General features: G+C 48.2%; 1 protein-coding gene across 1 annotated transcript; it reads right to left on the minus strand.

The window, feature by feature from the left end:
• Positions 1 to 465: 465 nt before the first annotated feature.
• LOC142571649 (uncharacterized) lies at positions 466 to 10,948 on the minus strand. Its single transcript, XM_075680170.1, has 2 exons — positions 10,346 to 10,948; positions 466 to 1,336 (listed from the first exon to the last, which is right to left on the minus strand). Exons 1-2 carry the CDS (start codon positions 10,823 to 10,825, stop codon positions 665 to 667), a joined length of 1,152 nt encoding a protein of 383 aa, XP_075536285.1. The 5' UTR covers positions 10,826 to 10,948; the 3' UTR covers positions 466 to 664.
• Positions 10,949 to 27,452: the final 16,504 nt, after the last annotated feature.

Consider the following 27,452-nt stretch of genomic DNA (forward strand, 5'->3'; position numbering starts at 1 on the left):
AGTATAGTGAGTTTGCACTTTTCTCATCGCTAATTGAACAATTTCATAAAACTGATCTACTTCATCATCGTCATGGCTGAATGTTAGAGCGTAGGCTTGTACTGCCTTTAATCTATAGTTCTTATTAAATTTGATTATGACTACTGCTACCCTCTCATTAATGCTGTAGAATAGGGAAGACAACAGGGTTCAAAAGTCTGATGACTACGCCTTCTTAAGTTACAAAGAGATTGGGTTACAGTGTCACTATCTTCATAAGAACGGCTGAGGTTGATCGTGTGCCCTTCTTCGACTTCTTTTTCGTTCCTTATGACTTTCAAAAGATTCGGGCGGTTGCGCTGAATATTCCCACGGATGTAGTAGGCATTTCCAACACAAGTTAGCGAAGTCCAGCGCTCGGCCCGTCGACTTCCTCCCACAATCAATGTTCCCTCACGAAGGCTGATTTCGCATTCGAAAGTAAGATTAGGCTCAGCAAAAACATTTATTAAACAGATCCGTTCGGGAGCCCAAGGAAGACTGTTACTCGTCTTTAATAATCAGAAACCAAATTTCAAAGAGAATACGCAAAAAAGATCCAACTACATCTGCCCTACTTTAATCAACGCCGTGCTCTTTGGCAAGTCATCGACGCTGTCAGACACAAGCGCCAGCGGCGCTTTGTTCAGGGGCTGCGGCCACGCGACTTGCGGCCAACGTAGGCGCAGACACACGCCACGGGCATCTCTTCGAGCGTGTCGACGTAGACCCTGCCTACACGGCGCATCAGGGTCACTGGCCGGCTGACCTCCAGGCAACGGTAGCCCCTCCGCGAACTGCAAGGGCTACCGGGGCACATGCAGCGCACGGTGGTAACCAGTCTGGGCAGTCGGCGCCGGTCAAAGCTGGTCAGGAAGCGGAATGGGCACGTCGAGCGGTCCTGCACCGCCGGGCTCGTCTCCAGAGGCAGGCAACCGCGCTCGCGCAGCGTCAGCCTGTCCGGCTCGGCCCTTCCCGCCAGCGGAGGCGGCGGCAGCAGTGGTAGCGACGGCGGGGGCGTCGTTGTCGTGCGGTTGGTGCGGTTGGCGCGAGACAGCACCACTTTGACTTTGCGCAGGCTGCCGCGGCTGCTCTTGCGTGGCCTCATCACCGACTTTCTTGGGGCCATGCGCGGTCGTGGCATCACCTTGGTCTCGACGCCAGAGCGACGCTCCTTGTTCCTCAGGCGACCCTCTTCGGTACACTCCTCGGTCGGCTCCGAGGCAGGGCGAGCCGGCACCGAGGCTGCCGGGACGTCGTGACCAGGCACCAAGGACGTCTCGGTAGACAGCCGTGGTGGTGGCTGCAGGACGCTGGCCTGCAGGCCGAGACAAGTCATTCATGGGGACTACCGAAGCTCTCTTTTCGACTGAATAGTTATGGGGCTTCCGGGCAAAGAAACGCAGCGGCCTAGGAAGACAGAACAAACAAGTATGAAAGTAAACCACACGTGCATTCGGTTGACTGCCCTAGGCAGGGGGAAATGTCGTTAACAAATGAAAATAAAGAAATAAAGAAAGGAGAGGGGAAGAAGCACTAGCAGTGCGAATACGTGGGGCTGCCCATCACGCCTTCAATCGGCAACTGAGGCCATTCTATTTCATAAGCTGAATGCCACCGTCCCTTTTAAACTCGCGACACGAGGGGCCATAGGTTAATAATCTTTGCCTCTGAAAATTTTCGAACTAGAGTTTTTATTGGTAATTGAAGGAGCATAACGTCTTAAAGTGATGCATTGGCTATGAAACGCGCCGTATTTAAGAAGGCTCCACCTTAATTATGATCCCTTTAGAACCGCTTCTCGAGCACCTGAATCTATTTGCACGAGTGTATTTTCACTGCGCTTCCAATCAGAGTGTGTCCGCCGCAGCTGAGAATCGAAGCCATGACCTCACGCTGGGCAGCAGAATTGCATATCCAGTGGGCCACCGAGGTGGGTCCACGATGAACTTCAATTGCCGCGAACATCTGGTGCTCATTTTCGAGCATGCTTCCTTAGGGCGATATTTTACTTGGATGTAGTCCAAAGTGGTAGTTCTGATATAACTGCCACTTTGAACCACATCCAAGTACATTATTGGGGCATTAAAGTGAACCTAAGGATCTATCCGGAAAGAAAATCAGTGATGAATGGTACCAAGATTTGGTAGCAAAAACAATCTCTGTACTTCGATTTAGGTGCACATTAAAGAACCGCGGGCGGTTCAAATTAATCCGAACTCCACCACTACGGCGTGCCTCGTAATCAGATGGTGGTTTTGACACGTAAAGTCCCATAATTTATTTTTTAACTAGCTCTGCATAGAGGTCTGTTCCAGTATGGAGAGAGGGCGATTTGTATAATGATTAGTACAAGGCTTCGCCACACCAAGTCGAGACAGTAATATATTACGCCCTACTATTAAAGCGAAGCATTCTTTGCTAACCCTCCTGCGCCTCTCTTGGTGGCCGTGGCTGCCACCTGCAACTGCTGCTGCGCGTGAGTTTTCGCTGGATAGCCCACACTGGACACACTGTATCGGCATCGTCGAAACGTGGTATGTATGAGACAGGTACTGCAGCGGAACTCCTCGTTCCCGATTCAATGATGATGATGATTTAATGACATCCCTTTTGAAACGGGGCGGTGACAAATAGCCACTCAGTCTGCCTGATTTAATCACGTATGCTATACAGGTTTTTATCGAGCATTTTGTATACATCTCCATAATGTTTTTCTTTTCCTTAAATATCTAGCTTGTACCGCTAGCTACGACTGTAAGAGATCGAGTCGTATTAATCTCTTCCCTGTTTTTTTCTTTTCATCTAAGCGTCTGTTGCTTATCTCGACTGTTGACCGGTTGACGCTTCCGTACACTTTAAACCCAAGTGCTTCTGGAAGGTGTACGTTGCCTACGGTTCTCACTGGGTGAATGCCTTCGCATTCCATTAGGATGTGCTGAGTGGTCTCCAAATTATTGCTGCAGCATACACACGTCTAATTTATTTCCGGGTATTTGCTTCGGTATGCTTTTGTCTTTAGGCAATTGGCTCGAGCCTCAAATAGCAAGGCACTGCCCTTTGTGTTAACGTACAGATTTTCCCTTTTAATTTCTTTCTTCTCATTCTTGTAAATATCCATGGTCCTTTTTCTTTTCGTTCTTTGTATCCAATTAACTGCCTCTGTTTCTCTCACTTTATTTTTGATGACCCCTCGTTGATTATTTGTAGTTTCAATTGCCCTGCACTTGATGAAGGGAAAATGAGACATCCACCCAAACGTAGCAAACTGCTACAAAGGAACCCCATACGGGTTCCTCGAAAGAAAAGCCTCGCAGCTGACGATTTTGTTCGGATTTTCTTCCACTGCGAGGCTTTTCTTTCGAGGAACCCGTATTGGTTTCCTTTGTAGCAATTTGCTACGTTTGAGTGGATGTCTCATTTTCCCTTTATTCATCTTATCTCCACCTTGCGGGCTTACGCAGAACTATTACGCCAATCCCTGTACTCGGTTGCCAGCTTTCTTGACCTATTCCTCCATTTTGTCTCTGCGCTTTTCAAGAACAGATACGTGTGCACTTTGCCTGCCCATTTATATTAATCAATGTTCCTGAGTCTTTCTTCAAAACTAATTTTGCTCTGCGCTTCTCTGAGTTCAAAAAAGGCCCAACCCATGTCACCCTGCACTGCCTCATTGGTGGTTTTACCGTGGGCTCCCAAAGCCAATCGGCCTGCGGATCTTTGGTTAACTTCCAACCCAGACAAGATACCCGATTTTAAGAATAGAATGACATTTGCGAACGTTAGCGCGGGCACCATTACTCCTTTCCAGATTCCACTCGCCATCTCATACTTATTGTGGCCCCACAGTGTTCCGTGTTTCATTACTGCAGCCATTCTGCTTGCCCTTTATTTTCAGATTTTCTTGGTGCATGCTTGAGTAAGTCTTTCCTTCGTTCATGTATACGCCGGGGTAGTTATATTGCTTGACTATGGGTACGACTTTATGTTGAATTGACACCCCGTAATTACTTGTCTCTTCATTAAATATCATAATTCCCGATTTCTCTGTGCTAAACTTCAGGCCCTAGATTTGTCGCTGCGTTACCACAGATATTATCAAGTGTCCGTAAAGCTCTTTTATTGCCTACTACTAGCACTATGTCGACCACATACATCAGTCCAGGGAGTTTCTGGTGCACCATTTGTCCATTACACATGTAGGATAAATCAAACCCTAATTCGCTGTTTTCCAGTAATGTATCTATGTCCGTAACATGAAGAGGAAACAACAAGGGCTTTCTTGCTTCAGTCCTTGGTGGATTCCCACCACTTCATTACCTTTTCGACTTTCCAACTCAACTTGTACTCGGTTGCATATCTATACCTCCCTCATCTATATCTCCCTTCGTACTTAAGAATATCCCATAACAATTCCCTGTCTACGTTGTCATAGATTGCTTTAATATCTATAAAAGTTATCGATAAAGGTCAATTTCGAGCTACTGAAGTCACTACGCACTGAGTTAGTGCAAACATGTTATCACCTAAGCGTCTGCCTGGCCTGCACCCATTCTACAGTTCCCCAAGTAAATAATTTTTCTCCACCCACTTCGACAGCACCAATTTTATGGCGTGCATTGCCGTTCTATATATAACCGACGTTACCGTAAATGGCCTCTACGAGCTCGTCTTATTCTTATCACCTTTGCATTTGTAGATGAGGTTCATCTTGCTTTCACACCATCCAACCGAATTTTCTTCATTCTAATCACTTGCTCTATAACATTAGTCATCAGCGCCTTGCTCTTTGGACCGAGTTTTTTTATTAGCTGTATTGGGATTTCATCAGGTCCTGGTGCCGTGTTATTAGAGCCATTTTCTTCTACTTTTGTTCACGAAAAGCTTTCTAGCTAAATTTTCATCTCTCATGCTTCTCTGTTGCTGCTGGATCTGTTTGATTCTGAAATACGCTTTCTTTCGTGCCGAAATTATCCCTAATAACATCTGTGATGTACCACAGCGCATCGTCTCCTTCGTAGACCTTACCGTCTTCATCCCTTGTAGCCGTTTGGGAATTTTCATTTGGAGCTCCGAGTGCTCTTAGAGGGTTCCAGAATCTTTTTGGGGCGCCTTTGACTCTTTTGCGAATGTGATGCACCCCACGTTCACTTGTGCATTTAATTTTCTCTTACACGAGCTCGCTCACCACTCTTTTCTTTTCTGGGTATTCTTTCGACCTACGAGCATCTCTTCTTCGTGTAATCCCAACTTTTTGGCTTCTCGATGATCCCTAGACGCCTGCTTACGCTATTCTATAGCTTGCTTTATTTCCTTGTTCCACCACGTACGTGCTGATTGTCCAGTTGTGCGCAGCATCACTGACTCTGCAAACAAAATTTCATCACGTGGGGTATCTCTCGTTGTTTATTGGATAGTTCCACGCGTAGGCATCGCCGGAAAAGAAGAAGCTGATCGGCTGACTTCAACTTGCGCTCATAACAACTGCGTCTACCCTGAAATTTTGTGCGAGCTTGACGACGCTCGTCTGCTGATTCATCGCCATCTGCCCACGCAGCATCCAGGCTGCAGCGCGTCGTAAATGAGACGTTCCCGCCCCGTGTTCGCGGCCCAGGCTTGCCTCGTCGGGCTAGAGCGCCACTACTCAAGCTAAAGGTTGGCTGTGTAAACGTGTGCAAACGTTTATACAGAGAAGGACCTGTGGCCAGTCCATCGCATACGTCTTGCGGTAGCTGCATGCGAGACACTTCAGCACCTGATATTGGAGTGCCTCGCTTTCATTGCACAGCGCACGTCGCTAGTGAGGGACTATCACCTCTTTTCCCTGCGGTGTACGACACTCGACGAATGTTTGTACCCCAGTGGTTGTGCGTCTCGACGCGATCAGGCTCATCGCGCTCTCCTTACTCTCCTAGAATTAACTAACTTGGTTTCCCGTTTGTAGCTCAGACACTACTTCTTCTATTTAACATTCTTCAGTAGCGTGACCTGCAGTGACCGGCCCTACTGTGCTTGACCTGCACTGTGTGTTCTACTTTATTCTTTTAGACTTGTCATCTTGCTTTTTCTTTCCTTCCCTCCCTCCTATCTTCCCTTTCTATGTTTCTGTCTCCTCCTTTCTGAAGAGCAGGCAGGCGTTATGCCCATTCCGGTGGCAGTTGCCAGCCTGCTCCTTGCTTTCCCTTTCCTGTTAAATGTGTGAATGTTTACAAAACAAATTAATAATAATAAATAAATAAATTACGTGATTTCCTCTTTGCAATCCAACTTTTTCTTTTTTTTGCCGTGTCTGTCTTATTTCCTGCTGCATAACGTGTACCAGTCCTTTATATTCCCAGACGGCTGTAGGAAAAGATTCAATTTTCTTCACTTTGTTTTTTGCGATCTCTGTTATTTGCTCTTCATACGATTTTCGAAATTCTGATTATTTTTAGAAATTCGGCTTTATGTTAATGTATCTCTGAAACTTTAATGTTAAACGTCTATGATGGCTACCCACGCTATTTTTTCCATGCTCGTCTATTATTATTTGATCTAGTTGTTTGGCCCCTCCTGTCTTATCCTTGCCCTTTGCTTTGTTATCTTCTTCCGCGGCCGGCACATCATGGAGAGAAATAGAAAAAATGACCACCGCTGACGTTTCCGCTACTGCTTTCCAGCGTGGTGGTTTCGGCTTGCTGAGCTATTCTCGCCTCGGAACCAGTCTCGTTCGCGGTGCTCGCATCGAAGTGTTCGTATCGAAGCGTGCAATCGATGGATGGATGGATGGATGGATGGATGGAAGGTAGGAGCGTCCCCTTTGAAACGGGGTGATGGCAGTTGCCACCATGCTCAGCTTTTTATTTGTGTTTAACAGTGTTGTATGTTATTAAAATTCGCCATTTTCTTTAAATACTTCTTCCTACACTTTTAACCTTATGTCACCTCTCTGATTTTGAATCACCAATCCTCCAATCGCTTTTTGCTAATTTCCACCGCATATTTATTTCCATGACTATTGTTATCTCTGAACTCTAGGGCCTCAGGAAGCGTGACTGTGCCCGCATCGACATCGGGATGGATACCATCACATTTTAGTATGAGGTGTTCTATTGTGTCTACAAATGTACCACATACAGTACGTGTGTCTTCTTCCTCGTTAAATTTCTTTTTATAGCTCCGCGTTCTAAGACATCCTGACCTAGCTTCAAAGAGTAGGGCACTGCCTTTTGAGTTATCATAAGACGCTTCCTTCCTGATCTGCTGTTTCCATTATCGATATAGTTCAACACTATGCTTCTTTTCCATTGAATTTATCAAAGTTTTACCTTCCGCGTTTTTAACCTGTCGTTTAATGCTCTGTCTTTCTCCGTCCTCGTGTGTGGCATACTTACTGGTTAGCTTCCTAGTTCTTTTCCGCCATTGTGAGTCAATGCTCTTTCTGTGTACGTACTTAAATAGCTTAGCTGCCCACCTGTTATCGTCCAATTTCCTCAGGCGCTTTTCGTATATTATTTTACTCTGAGCTTCCCGTGCTTCGAATGATGCCCAGCCCATATCCCCCTGTACTGCCTCGTTTGTGGTTTTCCCGTGGGCACCTAATGCTAATCTTCCAACAGCTCCCTGATTTACTTCTAGTCTCGACTGAACTTCTGGCTTTAAGCACAGGAGCGCATTCCCGAAAGTAAGCCCCGGCACCATTATTCCTTTCCAAGTACCTCTCAGTACTTCATACCTGTTGTGCCCCCACAATGCCATATGTTTTATTATCCCAGCATCTCTTCGCCCTTTTGCTATGAGAGACTGTTCGTGCTTTTCCGTGTACATCTGCCGTTTGTTTATCCATACCCCGAGATATTTGTATTCGGCCACTCGGGGTATTTCATGGCCTTGTATTGTAAGCTCCTGATCAGTTGTATCGTTGCAGATGGGCTGCAGGATGGCTGCGCCATCTAGTAGCCATGGCTCACACTATTTCGCCCGCAGCAGATGAAGGTAGATGGGGAAATGCGGCCTGCGCATGCGAAGGGGCCGCGACGCGGAGAGCGGTGATGAGGCGGGAGACAGGGCACCGGAAATGATGGCTTCACGTTGCGCATGCGTGGCGCCGCCAGGCAACCGCGAGGACGGTCGCATCTGCGCCTGTAAGGGGAAGTTGGGTATCCTCAAACAAATGGGGCAGAAAACCAGCTTGGCCTTTTCACCTCCTATAACGCTGGTTGCGTTCAAAGGTGCTTTGCATTGCAGAGCTCCTCGTTCGGGGCATCCTTGAGCGAGATGAGAAGGTACGCATGAACACTGCCTCCTAAGCTTCGCTGTATATAGATTCCAACAGGGCACGTTGGATTTGCTGGATTTTTCTTTTCAAACATGGTTCGAAAACACAGTGCCAACATTCGTTCGGTTACGTTGCTTGTCGAATTTCGTTACTCGCTTTATGCGGTGAGTTTATTCAAAACGCAGCCGTTTGTACTATTGATTTTTACGAACTCCAACTTTCACGTTCTTCAAAACGATTGCTAACGAACATCCCTTTTCTTATATCCGGGGCCACTATAGCCGCTGCCCAATGTTCTTCAAAAAGAACCCTAAACGCCTTTTGTCGAATCTGAATCTTCAGTATCTCTGGAATTTTTCCTTTTATCTCACCATTGTGGTCGGAGGTGGGACAAGGCAGTCCGGGTGATGGTCGGCCAACGCGCCTAACAATCCTGCACTTCTTTCTCGTTACTTCTCCCCACTAAACCGGTAAACGAATAATTTGTAATACAAGGATGAAAGGAAACGTTAACATCCGCATGAATGCAAGGCAGACCAAGACGGGAATATATTCTTAATCCAAGACCACCATTTGGTCGCGCAAATTGCTTCAAAAAAATGTCTCATTCTCATTTGCTAGAGCGATTGCTCCGGTCGGAAGGTAGTGGAGACAGTTATTGGGCGATTTCCTAGGCCGGGCAATGATCCGTGCTCAATCGCCAGACGAGGAGGAATTCAACCTTAGTTGCGAAGCTTTCTTTCCTAGGAGTTCGGATGTGTTTGCCTTATAGTTTCATGCTGCGTTTAGGTGGGTACAATATGTTACTTTGATAAATTTATGTCCACCATACGCATTTCCGCAGAGCTTATTTGGCTATTCTGTAGAAGGAAATACCAGATAAATACTAGATTTTTGCTTCAGTGAGAAATGCGAAATGCATCAATACGCAAAATAGTGGAAACGTGACAAAAGAAGGATGACAGTGTTCCAGAGTCCTTTTGAGTAACTTCACTCGTAATTGTGAGACACTGGAACAGCAGTTTGTTGCTTTACCAACATGCATGTTTGTAATTTGGCAGTGTGCGGACCTGCTACTAGCGCAACAAAAGGCGAATAAGGTGCTGCTTCCTCCTAATTTCTTTTTTGTCATTGACGTAATGCTCTCATTTTTCATGGATTAAATCTGGAATATGAAACAAGAAGGATGCAGTTCTAAACTATGTTTCGACAGCATTTGAAAGCTCCCTTGCCTGGGTGATACAGCGCCTGAACGTGGCGACATGGAACGTCGGTTACTACATTACATCCTGCGCTTTCCTACCTACCAAAACGTCACAAGTCAGAGCGCCCCAAGAAGTTCAGTGAGACAAAAACACGGAGACAATTCTTCTGGGAAAATTGGTTTCAAAGAAATCTTCTTTTCCATGATGCGGATTTAAGGGAAATTCTTCGCTGGAAATGGGGCAATTCGTAGTCGCCTCCGCAAGGAGCTCCTTTTGTTGCGTAATTTTTTAAACGCGACACTGATACATTAAACGTTTCTTTTACCCTCGTTGTTGCAGCGTTTCGCAAAGCTATAAGAAAAACTCCGTGGTGCGCTCATAGTATCGCGCACCCACGGATTGCGCTAGTGATATGTTGGGCGCTTAAGGAAAGAGACAAATACTTATTAGTTCTATCAGCACGCAGCGTCTCGTCTTGACTAGGCAGCAGTGTAATTCACACGATCAGAAATTTTCTGCGCTTCGAGGGAGTCGCTTATCTGCGGAGGAAAAGTGTTCAGTGCCCTTGCGATCACCTCGGATTTCAAAAGGGCCTTTCACTCGCAACACAATAAATGACGACCGCCGCCGTTTACGTTTATCTCACGTGGAAACTTGTATGAGTTTAGCGAACACGGGACGTAATCGCTTTCCCTAATATCAGTTTCAGTGCACGCTTATTTAAAAAATACTTTCCCCTCAAATATCAGTAAAGTCATCCTCCCAAATTATGCGGCAAAATTACGACAAGGCAGTGACCTCAACGGATGGACCGACCGCCCCATCGCTGAACTTCTTTGCTATTGTAGACTAATACTCTTCTCACCACGTCACCACCCGTCGTCGTTGGCTCTGCCGCCCTGTGTTTTTCGTCGTCTTGGAAGCCGCCGTGGCGTTTGTCTTTCAGGAAAGGCAGTGGCGAGTCCGGATTTCCGCTAGCGTTGAGCACCTCGTTGGTACGCTCCGTCACGTCGCTCTCGGTGGCAAAGTCGGATACGCCGTGTCTTACCACGATGATCTGCGCCACCGGCTCTGCCACTGAGTCGTTGCTCCAGGTCGACTCGGAGCCGCTGATGTTGTACTCGGGGCTCGCCGCGACACCTTCAGCGAAAGACGAGGAGGCAGCCGCGCGCAGCATTTCCTGCGCATCATCGGCCGCCACCGTAACGTCCCTAGGTAGGGCCAGAGTGTCCGGCACTGTGGTGTTTTTGGCTGGCCCGTTGTTGTCAAAACGCTGAATTTCACCGCAGCCTCCTCCGGTCAGTACCATCGACAGCACAACGCCGAGAAGTAGCATGACGCTCATTTGTCTGTGCCTGTGACAAAACGTCGAAAGCGAATGGATTCGGAAACGCTTCCGCTCGCTAGCAAACCGCAGACGGACTGCACTCCTACAGCGATGCGTTCGCACTGCTATTCGTTGCCGAGACTGCGCGAATCGGGGCGACATCCGAGGTTGCCTGCGACTGGTGGCGGAGAAAGGATACGCCATGAAACTGGAGACAAACGTTCCCGCCGGCGCAGACGCCGCTCGGGATGATGCGAGACCACGTCGCCTTTGCCGAGCGGCGAACCAGTCAGGCGTGCGGGAACACGAGCGGAGTGAAATAATGACAGCGAATTTGGCGTCGTGAGTTCTATGCAGATGTGATGGACGCCGGACGCAGCAAGCTCCTTTCAGTCCCACTGGAGAAACTATGCGGTATTGTCTAAATGACGCCGTGCTCCTTCGTTGTTAAATTTACTAAAAACGCGAACAAGCAGGTGATGATATCAAATAACTCATCAATATTGTTAATGGATGGTGGTTTCCTGACTCCCTGAGCCACTAAGTACAGGATCTCGCGGGCCGTGTGCTTCAGTGTTGCACCCACGAATACGGTCAGGTATATCTTTGGTCCCAGTACGTTGTCGCCTGAATCAGCTAAAGCCCCTCCATACACGTTTCCGCCGACCAGGTTAAGTACCGCCAACTTGCCCTCCTCCTCCACGTCCTCTCCCACTTACCCCCTTAGCTTCCGGCGCCAAGCGGAACTTACGTAGCAGCAGCTTCCTGTTCCGAGTGGAAGTGACGTTTTGTTTTTTAGCGTTCTTTACTTTCGCGTCGCTGGAGAGGCTTTAATTGCACCAACTGTGGTTGAAACTGTGAATGCGATTCCATCCAAGAACCACCGCCTATTGTAACCAGCGATCTGCTTGTGTTCGCTGCTTCGCGTCAACCTGCGACCGGTTGTGGCACGAGCGACAACGTACAGTGGAATGTAGTGCCTGGGCGCTTGGAGACCACTGCCGTTTTTCGTGCATTTGGAAAACAGCGACCGCGAACTTCTACTTCAGCGGAATACAACAGCTTGTCCCCTTTGCATTCTTCTTATGGTGACTGCCACAGCTCTGCTAAGCACGCGCGGGCGTCTCACCATCGTCTAACAGGTCAAAGCGGAAATTCCAGCAGCGCAACTCCAGGAAGCGGAAACGCCGGAACCGGAAATTTTTCAACCGGAAATGCCGGAACCGGAAATACCGGAACCGGATTTGGTGTGAGGGGAAAAGGCGACGCACAACAAAGGTTGTCGCTACTTAAGAAAGCGGCGGTGGCGCGTGGATGCAGGGGTTTTAGAATCAGCCACTCAGCTGTCGTTATGGGAGGGGCAAATGCAGTGCGTAAGGGAATTGAGGAACTTTATGGGGGGGCACGTCCAAAGTACAGGCGTGAGCACTTTTTTCCTAATAAGTGTCTACCTATCATTTCAACCAAATATCCCATACAAGTAGGGCACAAGCTAAAGTGTTCGGCTAATTCAACACACCATTTTTTGCTTGCCATGTGGACAGCTACACTGTAAAATAATTTACACCCTAAAAAGTGAAAAAGGGTGTAAATGTGTCTACAACTCACACCCTTAGGGTGTCCCTCATATAGAAAACACCCTTAGGGCGTGAGTTATATACACATTTACACCCTTTTTCACTTTTTAGGGTGCAAATTATTTTACAGTGTAGGAAGCAAGTCATCGAATTCGCCAGAACGCTTGGTGAAGCACGCACGCTAAAAGATGCTTGGGCAGAATAATTGCCTGCCAAGCATGCCAGGCTAACCGGGCCTGCTCCTACACCCCATCATCAACACTCCTTCACGAAAATGAAAGAACAATCTTACAAGCTTGCAGTTAATAAGATACGTATAAGTGACGCTACTTGTGTTTCTGATCGCGCCACTTATACAGTTGTGTCATTTTTCTCATGTCAGAAGAACTCCGCTTGCCTCCTCTCCCTGCAGCTATTCCTAAACGGACGCGACCTTCTAGCTAAATGCTCTCGCTAAACCGTATGTTATACGTACTATGCGAAATTGCTACCCAGTCTTGACAGGCTGTGTCCGTACACAGATGATAGCCATCCTGAGATTGTAGCTCTAACCGAGACTTGGTTGTGCTCTGATATCATTGGTGCTCAGCATATGCGAAGCACGGCGTAGGAAAAGAAAGTTTTGCTTTAAAATGTCGGCATCGGTGCTGTCATTAACTTCAACACCGAACAACGTGTTCAATTATTCGGCTACCGAATGGCTCCGAGCGCTATTAAACAACAAGACGAAATAAACGATGCTGTTATTCGGCCAAGTAGGTGACTACTGCGTCCACTTGTGCGGAATACAGTGAATTTCTACAAAGTTACAGCAGATTGTCTCGTGCTGCCAGTTAAAAATATTCTCGTTACTTACGCCTTCCGCTCAGCAACAATCCTGCAAAATCCTTGTAGGTTATATCACCTGGTCGTCTTATTCACAAAATTGTGCTACATGGTTATGAAGAAACCCCTTTGTCTAATGCTGAACGTCTAGTTACATTTATTAATTTCTTTGTGTTTGCTTAATACAGCAAGATTTCTGTACTTTGTCCTTTTTTACGTATTTAGATTTATTTATTATGAAACCTGGGGCCCTATAACGCAAAACTATTCCAATATGTTGTTATTCCAATCTCTTGACGTCAAACTTGTGTAACCATCGACGCAAGCATCGGGCGGTCACCCGCAGGGTTATGAAACATCGTTCCAGCGCACAATTGAACAAGGACGAGAAGAGAAAGACAACACGAGTTGTCTTTGCTTGAGACAACTCGTGTTGTCTTTCTCTTCTCGTCCTTGTTCAATTGTGCGCTGGAGCGATGTTTCATAATGCTATTCATAACCAACTAGCCCAGCTGTCCATACTTACCCGCAGGGTTGTCTGAACAGACGAATCAAACGCACTCCTCGTTCAGAGGAGGTCACTTTTGTTTGCTTGAAGAACGAATAACATTGCCTACACTGAGCGGCTTGCCTTATTTAATTGGCTGACAAGAGGCGAGGAGCACGCTCAAGTGGAGAGGGATTCGATGGGGCCGAGCCACTGCACTGAAAATCAATAACCGGATGAAGAGGGTGGTGCCGGCGTCTACGATTAATCCGCTTTCCCTTACTTAGCTTGCGGTGGCTGGTCGCGGCAGCATGCAACGGAAGGTTAAGAATGACGCTAAAGCGGATCCTCAGCAAAGAAGAGTCGGCAGAACGAGGTCGTAAACGTGCCGAAAGTGCTCGAAACCGTTACACGACCACGCAATAAATTTTGTTACACGCAAATAAACCCATGCTCTCCGGCAGGTGCGAGCAGCCAGTGCCTGAACGATCGGCGGCAGCCATCTTTTATTCGTTTCGGAATGGGGCAGCCAGCAGCTATTCAGAAGAAAATTCAGTTTTGTTCGGCATATTAATACATTTTTAAGGTGTACACGTCACGTTGACGCGGTGGGTTTTTGCGGTTTTGTGACGTCGCGTGACAGGCAGGTGAAGTGGGTGCAGCCCGAAAACTTTTGACCAATAGCCGAGGTCTAATGGCGAAAAGGCGTCGAATCAGAAATAACAATTTTTCTTTTGTTCTGTCAAACCATGCATAATCGGTGTGTACACGTCATATCAGATGGGGAGTTATCGCTATTTTCGTGACGTCGCGTGACAGACAGGCGAAGTGGGGGTGGTCGAAAAAAGCGTGAAATACGGCGACGGGAAGCGAAAGAAGCACTTGTAACTGAATCTTTAGAGCAGATATACTAGGCAGTATTGTGAGTAGTTTGAAAGAATGAAACGTGTAGCAAGATTTTGAACTGATTCTAGAGCTTGAACAAGGTTATACATATGTGGATCAAAGACCGCGCTGGCGTATTCAAGGGCCCTATAACGTAAAACTATTCCAAACTTTTCTATTCCAATTCTGCTATCAAGCCCTCCGCGATTGGTCAAAAACATTTTTCGACTTCACTTGTCTGTCACGAGACGTCACGAAAGCCGCAATACCTCCGCATCTGATATGATGCGTACACACTGATTATACATGATTTGACAGAAAAAAGAAAAACAGTTATTTCCGATTTGACCCCTTTTCGCCATTAGCCCTCGGCTATTGGTAAAAAGTTATCGGGCTGCACCCACTTCACCTGCCTGTCACGCGACGTCACAAAGCCGCACAAACTCACCACGTCAAAGTGACGTGTACGCGATAAAGATGCATTAATAGGCCGAACAAAACTGAATTTTTTTCGGAATAGCCGCAGGCTGCCCCGTTCCGAAAGGAATAAAAGATGGCTGCCGCCGATCGCTGAGACGCTGGCTACTCGCACCTGTCGGAGAGCATGGGTGTATTTGCGTATAATAAAACTTCTTGCGTCACCGTGTAACGTTTTCAAGCACTTTCGGCACGTTTACTACCTCATTCTGCCAACTCTTCTTTGCTGAGGGTCAGCTTTAGCGTCATTCTTAAGCTTCCGTTGCATGCCGCCGCGATTTTCGACCAGCCACCACAAGCTAAGTAAGGGAAAGCCGAACAATCGCAGACGCCGGCACCACCCTCTTCATCCGGTTATCGATTTTCAGTGCACTGGCTCTGCCCCAGTGAATCCCTCTCCACTTAAGCGTTCTCCTCGCCTCATGTCAGCCAATTAGATACGACAAGCCGCTCAGTGTAGGCAATGTTATTCGTTTTTCAAACAAACAAAAGTGACCTCCTATGAACGAGGAGAGCGTTTGATTGGTCTGTTCAGACAACACTGAGGGTGACCGCCCGGTGCTTGCGTCGGTGGTTACGCAAATTTGACGTCAGGAAATTGGAATAGAAACATATTGGAATAGTTTTACGTTATAGGGCCCCAAGTTTAGGTCGCACAAGTGTTTTGTCAGTTAATAATTTTAAGGAAGAAGGTGCCATGCGCAGGTTACGGCGAAGGTACCCAATTGTTCGATTAGATGAATTTATTATGTGGTGCAATCGCGCAGGGCTGATTGCAGAAGTGGAATAGAAAAGCTTGGAATAGCTTTACATTATAGCGCCCATATACCGAAATTGCCCTGGGCGCCACCAGGTTAATGGTAAGCTATCTCAAACTTTTCTTCCGGTACTGACAACATCAATTCAAGAATATTTAAATCCACGATAAACGTTTCTAGTCTATTACTGTGCAATCTTTTTCAACAAACTTTATCTTCTGGTCAGCCACCTGTTGGCTAGAAAATCGCGAAGGTAATCCTGGTATTCAGAAGCGCTAAGAAACACTCTGCAGGAGACGACATCCCTGTACCGATCTCTGTATATAACACGTATCTGCTGTAAGTTACTGGAGCATATCACAGCGACACACGTATCACATTTTTTTTTCAAGCAGGATGAATTTAGAAAGTATATATCATGTGACAATGCATGAGATGCTCACGCGGAACAGTTGCCCGCCAAGCACGCCTGGCTAGCCGCTAATCCCGCCTGTTCGAATGCCAACACCACCTCCACCAAGCAATTACTTGAATAAACTGGACAACACTTTACCATGCAGGGAAACCAGAAAATAAATTATTTTTGCATATTTCAATTGAGCCAATATCTTAAATAAATATACAAATTTCAAGCTTGACATTGCTTTGAAGGAGAAGTCAGAGGGCCTAATATTCTTCCTAGCTCTAGTAGTTCTTGGGAAACAGAGCCCATTCTACTGAAATAAATCTTGTCCTCTCCGTAACGTGGGCATTAAAAGAAAATGTGTCCCATGGTTTCTAACGCACCACAGTTATCAAGATAGGGGCTGGTCTAGCCTTTTTACATCAACATAATCACCTTTGTCGCACCTGCACATACCATGTTCATGTAAATTATTAGAGCGCAGCTCTCAGGCGACGGTTCCTGTAAAGGTTCCTGCGGCGAGCGTTGGCGTCGGCCTCGGCGTAACCGAGCGAACGAGCACACCGAAAGATGAAAGCGAACGCGGAGCGCAGTGGGGGGGGGGGGAGGTAAAGGTGCGAAAAGGAAAGCGGAGAGGAGGGTTCAGCGCAACTAGGAGGCGGAAAGAGGAGGATGGTATGGCGAAAAAAGTGAGAAAAGTGGAGTGTAGGCACGACTAGGCATACATCCAGCGCGGAAACAAAGTGCTGGCGTGGGCTTCGGACCCACTGGGCATGCGCTACTTCGCCTGCGGCGCCGCCGTCGCTAGAGAATGCATTCCGCGCGAGCCACGCGTTCCCGTCAGGGTGCGGGGGACACTCCTTATGGCTCCCATTGGCCGTTTTCGAGCAGACGCTCTTTCGACGCTAGCGTCAAGGTGCCCTTCAGTTACGGCCCTAACCAATGGGCGATGCAGAAGCAAAATGGCGTCGCACATGATTGTTTACGTTGTCATGGCAACAGCAACAGCAGCCGCGCGGCACCTCCTCTCCCAAACGGTTTTCTTTTTGCTTTTATTATGCCGACCCGCTCCACTTCCTTTTCCCCTTTCCCCTATGCCGTAAGCGCCGCTCACTATTTTTTTGTTTTTACCCGTAAGCGGCGCATTTTCTTTTTTTTATAGCGCGCGTGTTACGGGGCGCCACGCGCCAGCTCGCAAGCAATGCGCGCGCTGCGCCGCGCATTGGCATTGCTTGCGAGCTGGTGCGTGGTGCGCCGTGGGCTATGCGTCGGCACGCACGCAGTCTTGCCCATACTTATATTATACCAGCATGTGCCGGGACATACAAAAAATTCCACTTCCAACACAACAGATGTTTAGTCTCGCTTTATTGACTTAGTTTCCGAAAACAGATTTTTCTTACAACGTGGTGTGATACGCGCTCAAAAAATGAGCAAAAGTGAAAGGTGCATGACATATACAAGAGTACTAAAGACAAAAGTTCACAGATCGTGAAATAACAAAAGAAAGCGCTAGAAAACGCGAAGGCCGTTTCATGTACACACATAAAAAACAAGATTTTTATATAACGTCCTCAAGACCGATATGTAGACGAGCTCCTGATATATGCACTAAGGTATTGCACAAAATTGGACGACATGTATGACATAGTCACGACAACTATAAAAAGGGAAAACTCACTGGTAATGGCAAAAACAATTACACGCAAAATACCTGAAAAATAGAATAAAATGCTAACATTGTTTGATTGAGAGCCATACCAAAAGAAAGCTTACTTATATATCTGCACGAAAGTATATGAAATGCGTGACATGTTGATTACTGCTGAACGAATTGAAAAAACATGGCAAAAAATAACGTTGTACTAAGAACTGAAACGCACATTATCACATTATTTTGCACTTGGCCACAACTTGAGTAACGGTGGCCAGGGCAACAGAAGGTAGTCGGCTTTTGCAGCAGCACATAGAAAACATTTGCAGAAAGGCTTATTCCTCAATCAAAGACCAGGTAAAACAAGCCAACACGACTTTTCTTTCGACCCGAATGCAATGCTTAGCATTAAAATTACGTCACTTAAGGCACTAAGTCGTACCTACTGGGCTCTCCTTTGTATAGTAAACACTGTTACGTTTCGCCTACGACGCGCGGTATAGCCGGCGCGGATGCAACGGACGCCGGGGCTTCGTTCAAAGCGGCAGACATTTTGGCCCGTTCGGCGCCGCCGCTACGCCTCCCCGCCAAGCGCGTCCAGGCATGTTCCAATGCCACGTGTCTTCGTGTGCTTGTGTGTGTGTGTGTGCATGTTGGTGCCCACGCTTGTCGAAGCGCGGCAGCCGGGGAGAGGAGCTCCCCCAACTGTGAAGCGAGGAGGTCTGACCGGCGCCGGCCCGGCGGATGCGTCCCCTACTCGTCCCAACGTTCCCGAGCGGCGCCGGCCCGGCGGATGCGTCACCTACTCGTCCCAACGTGCCCGAGCGGCGAAGTCACGTGCGCGTCTATAAAGGCGTTCCTTCTTGCCCTCAACTGCGAGAGTATAAAAGCAGCTGCCCCCGGACGCCGAGAGAGGCTCCGATTTCTTCTGTTGAGTAACGTGCTCTCCAGTCTCTCCACTTCGGTCGACCTGACCGCCCGCTCTTTTGCGATGCTAGAATAAACAAGTTGTTCTGTTACCAGTCGACTCATGCTTTGCCGGGACCTTCGAATGCTTCCAGTTGTGCCCCACGCCGCCAGGCCAACGCTACCCTTGGGGCTTGCGACCCAGGTGCAACAACGGGCGTCAGCGCTGAGTTTACAACAACTGTCTGCCAGCGGTGAGATCGCGACAACGGAGGCCAGCAGCGAAGATATGCAGTTGACTGTATGCTGAGCAGCACAACGACCATCCGGGAGCAGTGCAACGAGCCCTGTGTGATGACTGGTTGCCTGCAGCGGAACGACTGCGCTGAATTCTTGGCTGCGAGGTTTGGTGAGTGCGGGACTTTCTTCTTCTGAATTTTGCCAGGCTTTTGTTAGTGTCAGAAACAGAGCTGGTAATTGTGGTTGTCGTTGCTGCCGGGTTAGTTTGCGGCAAGACAATAATAGGCAGTAGAGAAAGCAGCATTCAGAGCAGCCATGGATTTGAAGTCGTTGCGCAAACCGAAATTGCTGGAGCTTGCAAGAGAGTTGGGTCTGGATGTCTCGGACAAACTCAGAAAACCAGAACTGCTAAGGGCTATTCTTGAGTTAGAAGCTGAGGATGACGAGCTGTCGGAATGCCTTGAGACCATTGAGGAGAGGGAGACTGCAAAAAGACAGGAGCGCGAACGAAAAGAACAAAAAGAGAAAGAAAAAGAAGAGCGCGACTACGCTTTGGAAATGAAGCGTCTCGAGGTAGAGTTGGAACGCGCTCGTAATGGAAGTCAGGCACACGGTGCAGGAGAACGCGTATTGTTCAAAATGACTGACCTGATGCGGCCGTTTAAGCTTGGAGAGGACATTGGTTTGTTCCTGGTTAACTTTGAGCGAACGTGCGAGAAGCAGGGGTTCTCTCGGGAAACGTGGCCACAGCGCTTGCTCACTTTGTTACCCGGCGTGGCGGCCGACGTAGTCGCTCGCTTGAAAAGAGAGGAGGCAGAGGATTTCGACAAAGTGAAATCGAGTCTGCTAAAAAAGTACAGGCTGTCAGCGGAGGCGTTCCGTCGGAAGTTTCGGGAAAATGAGAAAGGCAAAAGTGAGTCATATACAGAGTTTGCCTACAGGCTTATGTCAAACATGCAGGAGTGGCTCAAAGAAGAGAAAGCGTTTGGTGACCACGAGAAAGTTCTGCAGTGTTTCGGGCTAGAACAGTTTTATAGTCGGTTACCTGAGAACGTGCGGTACTGGGTCTTGGATAGGCCAGACGTTAGTACGGTGGCTAGAGCCGCTGAGCTAGCCGAGGAGTTTGTGAAGCGTCGGGCTCGCGGAGCTAAGGACGGTCAAAAGGGTGAATTTGGCTCGAAGTTTGAGAGGCCGAAGTTCACGTCCATGAGATTAAAGGGGGACACACGTAGTGCGGATGCGAGTGAAAGCAGTCCGACAGAACGTAAGGAGACGGCGGCAGCCGAAGCCGAACGCAGAAAGCGGTTCGAGACGAGGCAAGCGCGCGTGTGTTATACGTGCCAGAAGCCGGGTCACTTTTCGGCGCAGTGTCCAGAAACAAAAACAAAAGTCGTGTTTTTGTCATTATGCAGCACTGACGAGAACATGAAGCTTCTCGAGCCTTACATGCGAGACCTCCTCGTGAACGGGAAAGAGTGCCGAGTGCTTCGCGATTCCGCAGCTACGATGGATGTAGTTCACCCCTCCTACGTAGAACCCGATATGTTCACGGGCGAGTGCGCATGGATCAAGCAAGCCGTGGAAGCTCATAGCGTGTGTCTGCCCGTAGCAAAAGTGCTTATTGAAGGACCTTTCGGAGCACTTGAGACGGAGGCCGCAGTGTCATCTATGCTGCCCCCCCAGTACCCGTACCTATTTTCGAACAGGTCCGATCACCTCCTGCGCGAGAAGGGGCTTTTGTTTGGTGAGGCTAGCGTTCAGGCCTTAACCAGATCGAAGGTTCGGGAGCTCGCTGCAAAGGCGGTAGTTGCGGGGCCGACGTTGTCGAACAATGAAAAAGGGTCAGAGGCGCAGCAAGCTGATATTCAGAGCACGCCCGAACTGAATAAAATTGAGCCTGTAGCGTTAAAGGCACCAGATACTGGAGAGGAAATTACCGATGCGGGAAAGTTAGAAGAGCTATCTGCAGATTTGCTCATCGCGCCTACGTCAGACGGACTTAATAGGTTGCTAAAAGTCAGCAGGGCGGCTTTGATAGCAGAGCAAAAGAAGGATGGCAGCCTAGAAAACATACGCTGCATTGTCAAGGAAGGTATCGCCAAGAAAAGTGCTCGCTTTGTGGAAAGAGGTGGGGTCCTGTACCGGAAGTATCTAGACCGCAGGGGAGTGGAGTTCGATCAGCTGATCGTGCCTCAATGCTATCGTCAGGATCTGTTGCGCTTGTCGCATGGGGGTTCGTGGTCCGGACACCTAGGAGTTAAGAAAACTAAGGACCGTCTCTTGCAAGAGTACTATTGGCCAGGGTGTTTTCGGGACGCAGACCACTTTGTGAAGACATGTGACACCTGTCAGCGGGTGGGCAAACCAGGGGACAAATCGAGGGCGCCGTTGAAATTGGTACCTATCATTACGGAGCCTTTTAGACGGCTCGTTATTGATACAGTGGGACCTCTGCCGGTAACAGCCACGGGGTACAGACACATTTTGACTGTGATCTGCCCAGCGACAAAGTTCCCTGAAGCAGTGCCGCCTAAAGAACTCAGCTCAGTTGAGATAGTCAATGCACTACTGTCCATATTTGCACGAGTTGGTTTTCCTGCGGAAATCCAGTCAGATCAGGGCACGGTGTTTACGAGCGCTTTGACGACAGCCTTTCTCGAAAGGTGCGGGGTAAAGCTGTTACACAGCTCGGTGTACCACCCACAGTCGAATTCCGTTGAGAAGCTCCACTCCGTCATGAAGCGCGTGTTGAGAGCATTGTGTTTTGAACATCAAACTGACTGGGAGCTGTGTCTGCCTGGGGTGATGTTTGCATTACGGACCGCGCGGCATGCGGCTACGGGGTTTTCGCCAGCTGAGCTGGTGTACGGTCGCTCACTGCGATCTCCGCTTCGCATGCTTCGAGAATCGTGGGAAGGCAGGGGCGACGACCCAGTCGTGGTGGAGTACGTGCTTAAGCTCCTCGAACGCTTAAGAAGGGCACAGGAGTTGTCAGGTGAAGCAATGGCAAAGGCCCAGCAGAGGGCCAAGGTTTATTATGATCGGACAGCCAGGGCCCGTCGTTTTGAGGTGGGCGATGAGGTCATGATATTGCGCACATCGCTAAAAAACAAACTAGACGTGCAGTGGGAGGGCCCAGCACGAATTGTTCAAAAACTGTCGGACGTCAACTACGTGGTGAGTCTGCCAGGAAAGCGGAAAGCACAGCAAGTTTACCACTGTAATCTGCTCAAACCCTATAAACAACGGGAAGCAGTGGTGTGCATGATGGTAAACGTTCCTGAAGAGCTTCCGGTCGAGCTTCCGGGACTAGGCTCAGTGACGAACAGGAAAGACACCGATCAAGTCATTAGTGACTTAATCAGTAGAGCATCGCTGTCGCCTGAGCAGAAAACCGAACTACACCAGCTCTTACAAGAGTTTCAAGGTCTGTTCTCTGAGAGGCCTGGTAGGACTTCTGTCCTTACTCATGATATAGAACTTACCTCCCCTGACGGATGCTCTAAGAAAGACAGAGCCGCAAACAGTCGTCTGGGAGGAGACAAAGGAAAGAGCTTTTAGCGCCCTAAAGAGTGCCCTAACAAGCCAGCCTGTGCTACGATCGCCCGACTACACAAAAGGGTTCGTTGTTCAGTGCGATGCTAGTGAGCGAGGCATGGGCGTTGTACTGTGCCAACGGGAAAATGGAGAAGTAGAACACCCCGTCCTGTATGCTAGTCGTAAGCTGACCAGTCGTGAGCAGGCGTATAGCGCCACCGAGAAAGAGTGTGCGTGTCTCGTGTGGGCCGTTCAGAAATTGTCATGCTATCTAGCCGGCTCGAGGTTTATCATTGAGACGGATCACTGCCCTCTCCAATGGCTGCAGACCATCTCTCCCAAAAATGGCCGCCTCCTGCGCTGGAGCCTCGCTTTGCAACAATATTCCTTTGAGGTGCGTTACAAAAAGGGGAGTCTCAACGGTAACGCCGATGGCTTAAGTCGAAGCCCCTAACGTAGGAATCAGCCTCAAAATTGTTTGTTACTGATGTTTTTCTTCCTGAGGCAGGATTTTTAACATATTGCTTTTGTGTAGTGTTTCAAAGTGATGATGTGCTTTCTAGTGCAATTTTCCAATTTGTGGACGCGTTCTGAGTGCTGCTAGACTACTGTAAGGAACTAGGCAGTGGTATAAAAGGGGTGAGAGCCTGGCAGGGCTTAGTGAGGGTTGTGCCGTGCTTGCTGACTGAGCGGTTGAGTTTCGGCGTAGTTCTAACGCTTGCCGAGAACGAGAACCAAAAATGTGAACTCTCCCGAAGTCACTTTGCAGTGTCCTGTGTGAACCTGAACGAGAGAACGAGGCCTTCTCTGTGCGCTGCGCTCAAGAAACGTCGAGGGACGCCCGACTTCGTTTATGAGCATCATCGAGCGACATCCCTCCGGACAGCGGATGCAGTCCCCTGACCATCGGGATCTCCTTCCCCCGGCGGGGCGGTCTGTTACGTTTCGCCTACGACGCGCGGTATAGCCGGCGCGGATGCAACGGATGCCGGGGCTTCGTTCAAAGCGGCAGACATTTTGGCCCGTTCGGCGCCGCCGCTACGCCTCCCCGCCAAGCGCGTCCAGGCATGTTCCAATGCCACGTGTCTTCGTGTGCGTGTGTGTGTGTGTGTGCATGTTGGTGCCCACGCTTGTCGAAGCGCGGCAGCCGGGGAGAGGAGCTCCCCCAACTGTGAAGCGAGGAGGTCTGAGCGGCGCCGGCCCGGCGGATGCGTCCCCTACTCGTCCCAACGTGCCCGAGCGGCGAAGTCACGTGCGCGTCTATAAAGGCGTTCCTTCTTGCCCTCAACTGCGAGAGTATAAAAGCAGCTGCCCCCGGACGCCGAGAGAGGCTCCGATTTCTTCTGTTGAGTAACGTGCTCTCCAGTCTCTCCACTTCGGTCGACCTGACCGCCCGCTCTTTTGCGATGCTAGAATAAACAAGTTGTTCTGTTACCAGTCGACTCATGCTTTGCCGGGACCTTCGAATGCTTCCAGTTGTGCCCCAGGCCGCCAGGCCAACGCTACCCTTGGGGCTTGCGACCCAGGTGCAACAACGGGCGTCAGCGCTGAGTTCCCAACAACACGAACTGCAAGAATCTACATGTAGGACACTTGCAATGCTCATGCTTTCCAGAAGAAAAAAAAGCGTATCATGCCTACACATGAAGGTTTTTTCCGCGGTTTTCCCATCGGGGGTTACTGAGATAGTACACAAACACTAACAGTAATTTTTCTGCTGTTAGTAGGTTTGTAGAGCGTGATACACAGAAAAAGCACTGAGGGCGGTATGGAAAGCTGGGCAAATTACTGAAGTTGCAGAATGAGACTTGGCACAGAAAAACACAAGTCCTGGACCAGGTGACAATGAGGAGGAACATCTATTTGTCAGCTTTCTCTACCGGGAAGAGGCAAGTGTAGCAGAATCAAGGCGCAACGACGTCCGGAGCCTCATGGAGCACACAAATGGACAGGGCTGTGTTCGTGTAGATGCGCCTTCTGATGTCCTTGGGTCTGAGCGCTCACCTGTTGTCTTTAGGCACCCGGAACAACCTTGCAGGACTTGTTTTTGAGGTATTTGTGCACCACTGCACGATGCACGAGAGGTACGAGTCGTGAAACGGGTGAAACATCGCGGAGCACAAGCACGCAACTACCGAGGACCACAGAACTGAAGAAACTAGCCACGCCGGTCAACGCACAGCAGGGCACGCTTCGCGATAACAGCAGATAACGAAACATGAAACGTCATGCAGCGGGCTGAGCTGCTCCGGACCGGCGGGGCCGCACGGCGTGCGCGCGGAGACAGTCGAAGGTGAGGGAGAAGCGAGGGTGGTAACGAGGGAGGGCGATTGGAGAGGAGTTGGGCAGGGGGAAGGGCTCGGCCACTTGGATGGGCGCGCGTGCGCGCGACGATCTACGAGGCCATGCAAGGCAAACGGATTTTTGCGTTCGCCCATTACAGAGATGGCGCCAATTACCTCTGCCACCGAAACCGGGAAGTTTCCCCCCCACTGTTCCCGTGTTCACTCTTTCTCTCTGATCAATGAGCGACGCTACCGGTGGAAATGCTTGGTTTGCCGCTACTGCTAAGCGAGCTGCCCAAGCAGCCAAGAGTACCTTGTACTGCTGAATGAAATGCTTTGCCATTATATATCGCGGTGTTTCAAAATTGATTTGAACATCAAGGGTCCCCGGACGGGACTTTAAATGAGGAGTGGGCGCATGAATGGCGGATAACAATGACTGTTGCGTAGTGTTACGAAGAGTAACTACATAGCTTCTTCGATGACATTCTTGAAATAAGCGGGATCAGGGATAAGAGCTTGGCTGCAGGGAAGGTCATTCCAGTCGCGAGCTGGCGTGCACAAAAAATGACTCCTGGAACGTAGTAGTGCGGGCACGATGCGGAATGACGCTGTTATTATGGCCTGTGCGTGGTGTTCAACGCACTGGTTGGATGAGCTGGTTGTCTTGGGGCGAACAATGCAAAAATTTGTCATAAAGACAGAGGCGTAAAATACGGCGACGGGAAGCGAAAGAAGGCACTTGTAACTGAATCTTTAGGGCAGATATACTAGGCAGTATTGTGAGTAGTTTGAAAGAATGAAACGTGTAGCAAGATTTTGAACTGATTCTAGAGATGGAACAAGGTTATACATATGTGGACCAAAGACTGCGCTAGTGTATTCAAGTTTAGGTCGCACAAGTGTTTTGTCAGTTAATAATTTTAAGGAAGAAGGTGCCATGCGCAGGTTACGGCGAAGGTACCCCATTGTTCGATTAGATGAATTTATTATGTGGTTAAGGTGGTAAGGCAATGATAAATTACTGGTGATGTAAACACCAAGGTATTTAACGAAGCTAGTGGAAATAATGGTGGTATCCTTGATTTTATAAGTAGGTTGAGTATAATTTCGGCGGCGGTGAAAAGAAATTAGTACACTCTTTGCAGTATACAGTGGCATTAGCCAAGTAGCGCACCATTTCTTTATGTTATTCAGGTCATTTTGGAGGACAGAAGAATCGTCGGTGTTAGTTAGAGGGCGGTAGATTACGCAGTAAAAATCGAAAAGGCGGATAGTAGATGTTACTATGGAAGGCAGGTCGGGTACTCCTGAAAGAGCATGCGAGTAAAAAGACGAGAAGCCATTAACGGAAACAAATTGCATGCGGTCTTTTTTCTATACACCTCAACAGCTGCGCTCAAAATTCGCTTTAGACAGTATCGTAATAGTCGGTGAAATTTTTCGCCGTGTCGTTCGCAGCTCTTATTGTGAGCGCGGAAAAAGGATAACGTCATGAAAACAAGTTCATTAGGTGGAGCATGCTGTAGAGCTTTTACATTAAACTTATGTTCTGAAACTTATATTTAAATATTTACATAACTAATTTAGCTAACTAGTCGCAATTTCAAAATTACTTGTGTAACTCAGACGACTACGAACAACATGCTGTCAGTCTCAATCACCTAAGCTGTAGCACATTGTTTAAAGCTTCGTTCAAGGTTTCTAAACACACCATTTTCTTTTTTCTTTTCTTTTCTTTTTCTTTCTCTGCTTTAGTTTTTTTTTTTTTTTCACATGACCTAATAAAAGAGGTTGACGCCTTTAGGAGGCGCCGACTATTCCTCGTAGGCGAAGAAAAGAACGTTATTACAAAATTTTGTCACAAAATAGATGTATCCCAGAATACTGCCAGTCACCATGAACGCAAAGTTATGTACATGAGTACAGGAAGCCGCCGAAAATAAACACGTATATAGTTACATATGTAAACGCAACTACTTCGACTTGTCCGAGAACGCATACAGTTCACAGTTTCGCAGACGAGGGAACAGAACGTAAGTACATATACATAACATGCTCCATAAGTACTTATTTCTCCAATAAGCTTCCGAACTGTCACTTCTCTTCGTTCTTATATAACAATGTATTGTCTCTAACGCAGCTATACAAATATCTGGGCCATTCATCTGACACCTACTCTTCATCCACATGTATAACGCCGTATGTGCTCAAGCTTCGCAGAAACTTGCGAAATTCTCCTTACAGGTTGTAAAATATGCTTCCACAGTATGGTCTCTGCATCCAGATTACTGATTTTGCATGTTGGAATAAATCCAGAAGAAAGTAGTGCGTTTCCGTTCTAGTAACTATAACAGGTATTGTAGTGTAACTAAGATGTTGCACAACGCACACGTAATGCAGAGGCTGAGTTTGGCTCTCACCGGCGGCAAGTTGTTTCTTCGTCCACTTTCATTTCCCTTTAGCTTATCATTTCTGCACTTCAATTAAAATCTGCAAATAATTTACCCTACCCTTTCCTTGGCTTCATGAACTGTTGGTTTCATATGAGCCATGTCATCGATCAGACGTCACAGGAATGGGTTATATTTTAGGACTCTAAATCAGCTCA

This window comes from Dermacentor variabilis, chromosome 1 (assembly GCF_050947875.1).
Source record: "Dermacentor variabilis isolate Ectoservices chromosome 1, ASM5094787v1, whole genome shotgun sequence".
NCBI classification, from domain to species: Eukaryota; Metazoa; Arthropoda; class Arachnida; order Ixodida; family Ixodidae; genus Dermacentor; species Dermacentor variabilis.

Excerpts from the sequence above, each read along its gene's own strand:
- LOC142571649 (XM_075680170.1), bottom strand. The coding sequence starts at position 10,825 with ATGAGCGTCATGCTACTTCTCGGCGTTGTGCTGTCGATGGTACTGACC. Across the intron at positions 1,337-10,345 it reads CGACGACGGGTGGTGACGTG|GCCAGCGTCCTGCAGCCACC; the intron begins GTGAGAAGAGTA and ends CTCGGCCTGCAG.